This window comes from Strongylocentrotus purpuratus, unplaced genomic scaffold, assembly GCF_000002235.5.
Source record: "Strongylocentrotus purpuratus isolate Spur 01 unplaced genomic scaffold, Spur_5.0 spur5_contig_853, whole genome shotgun sequence".
Taxonomy (NCBI): domain Eukaryota; kingdom Metazoa; phylum Echinodermata; class Echinoidea; order Camarodonta; family Strongylocentrotidae; genus Strongylocentrotus; species Strongylocentrotus purpuratus.
The window spans coordinates 847,440-850,272 of NW_022145561.1; the positions used below are offsets into that span (position 1 = coordinate 847,440).

Genomic DNA, 2,833 nt, shown 5'->3' on the forward strand with positions numbered 1-2,833 from the left:
GGAATATACCTGGTAAATAGTGCACCTATTTCTAAGAACAAGATCTAAATTATTATACATCTTATAAAAAGAGCGTTTTATCCCAAATCATTTGGTATCATTTTTGTGTGGTATGTGTTCACGTTTGGATGAACAGGATCGAAGGCATATATTGTTTGCGAGAGTCCAAAAATCGACTTGCGCCAAAGTGATGCCTACAGTATGTGATATGTTGGGATTAAGGTGAGAGAATGAATTGAATGTATGAAATGAGATGCATTATACCGGTATATGCTTTTTGCAGAAGCAAAGTCACACACACACACACGCACGCGCGCACAAATGTTCGTTGATATTTGATATTATGTGGCATTGGTAATTGTGTTAGGGATGTTATTTGGATCTACAATGACCGAATTAATACCCAAATCCCAGTTGTTATTTTCAGGCATCACTGACAGGGAAGTGAGTTGACTTCTTTAGACTCCATTCAGCTTCTTCAATCTTGCCTAGATCAAGCTCGTTTTGGCCTGCTTGTTGACAGCGTACGCGCTGAAAGGTCACCTTATGCCCTTGCTTGGTAGTATCCTTAGGCTTGCTGTAATCAGGATCACCTTTAGCAAGGATCTCTTCCAGGTTTTCATGGGCAGCAAGAGCCTCACCTCGAGAGGTACCTTCACTCCATTCCCAACCAAATCACCTACATCTTCAATCTGACCCATCTCTAACTTATTCTCATCTTTCATGCCCTGAAGTTCTTTATTCATTCCATTCAAACGGCTCTTACAATCCTCGACGAGGATGTCCCTCCTCTCTTTCAGTTGCTGGATCGATTCCTCGCAAGCCTGGCTGATTTCGTCGGTCAGCTGCTCCTGGACGACATGAAGCTTTGCTTGTTGTTTCTCAATGAAGCTGATGTAGTCGTCCACCTTGCCTTTTTTTGCATCAACCTTGTTTTGTAACTCACGGATCTTCTCCTTCTGCTGATCTTCATGTTCCATTCCCTCCAGAATATTGTGGCCAGCCTTAGTGTGTTCCATCATCCCGCATCGGAAGCAGACATACTTCTTACATTCGACGCAGAAACATTCTTCGACCTCCGACCGATGCTTCTTGCACTTGCGTCGATGTTTGGTCGTGACCTTGCCTGAGATGATGTCATCCACCTTGACCACATCGTGACCGGCGAACTTGTCCCACTTGGCGTGGGTCTTGTAGCAGTCGACGCACATGAAGTCGTCACACTCTTGGCAGTAGGTCGCAGCTAGGGGCTTGTCCTTGCAGATGGTGCAGATCTGACTCTGGTTCTTGATATCCTCGACCATAGCCTGTATAGGAATATTGATTTGAAGGTTGCTGACATCTCTACTTGGAACAGCCGTGGACTTGCGACAGACTGGGCAGGAGATCTTAGCGATTTCTTGCAGAGGATCGAAAAATCGAGAAATGCATCCCTTACAGAAGGTGTGCGAGCAGGCCAGCAGCGTTGATTCCTTGTAGATGTTCAGGCACATGGGGCACTGAAGATTCTGTAAAAGGAAGTTGTTGATTCGAGCCGCCATTCTAGTGTTTCACCTGTAGGAAGAAAAGGCATGTAGGAAGAAAAGGCAGTTCATCACGAAAAAGGCTAATAAAGTAATGGCTCGATTGAAAGGAATCTTAATTAGAATTAATTAAATGCCTTTACCATGAAGTTTGTCAATTTCAGATAGATTTGGGCAAATCTCTGGATGAAGATGCTTACTGTTTTCAGAATGCATTGACTGTTCTTCGCTTCTCTACTCTCTAAATTTAGAGGTGTGGTGAAAATTCAAACTAAAAATAATGGAATCGACTCTCAAATGAGTTTTTCAGCCACTGAAGTTTTGGATTGGATTTCAAGTCCTCTACATTCAGAAAGTCGGATTCTCCCTCTCTCACACTACGTTCAGACTACCGAAATTCATCACATAGCTAAACGATGAGTAATTAGACTTTAGTAGTTTGATGTTGAGTAATCGAAATGCTATGTTTCTATGTGCAAATTTTTCCCCAACTCCTTTGTTCTTTTCCCTGACCTGCATGGTTAAAAAAGTATAGTATAGTTTTCTCCCACTAATCCAATCAAATCTGTACAATATCTTTTCCTGTTGTGCTTATGAGTGCAATGTAACGTACCTAACCTAGCCTATCTTATCCTAACCTAAACTATCATATTCTTAATCTTATTATACTATCTTACTTATTACCATATACAGCCATTCATATGAATACAATTTCTTATACAGCCATGTATACCCTTTAGATTAACGATGTGTTTAGTGAAAGCACAGTAAATCGACCAACCCCAAACCATGCTACTAAAAATGCATAAATATTTACAGTTTTGTTCGGCATAAACTCTTTGGCAAATTTTACCCAACCATTGGTTCAATACATCCGATGCCCATTTGCCATTTTTTTTCGCCAAGTACAGTACTTGGAGAATATGCTTTTTGTAATGCTTAACTTTAATTTAACAACGTTTTACCTATTGGATACCTTTATGGTTTGGGAGGATGACCCAAATCTGTTGAGCAAGATTTAACCAGCATTGATTAATCAGTAAAACATTTGGCAATGTGCATATTGCTAAGCAACCACAACTGATATCGACTGACTAACGTCGAATATTGTCTTTATCCAATGTTTGGGGGGTAGTTTAACCTCGCAATAGATTGGATAAATTGTCACTGTTATATTTTGAACAACTTTTACTTGCCCATCAAACTTGACCAACTTGATAAAAAGAAATAGAGGTATTAGGCAACCCTTCCCCAACCCTTGTGTATCGTGTACTATTGGTAAATATACCCAATTATTAGGTATAGATAAC

At 40.5% G+C, this 2,833-nt stretch overlaps 1 protein-coding gene across 1 annotated transcript; it reads right to left on the minus strand.

Moving 5' to 3' along the window:
- Window positions 1-539: 539 nt before the first annotated feature.
- LOC583257 (tripartite motif-containing protein 45-like) lies at window positions 540-1,541 on the minus strand. Its single transcript, XM_783177.1, has one exon. It carries the CDS (start codon window positions 1,539-1,541, stop codon window positions 540-542), a length of 1,002 nt encoding a protein of 333 aa, XP_788270.1.
- Window positions 1,542-2,833: the final 1,292 nt, after the last annotated feature.

Bases quoted from the DNA above. Each gene is read 5' to 3' on its own strand.
- LOC583257 (XM_783177.1), bottom strand. From the start codon at position 1,541: ATGGCGGCTCGAATCAACAACTTCCTTTTACAGAATCTTCAGTGCCCC.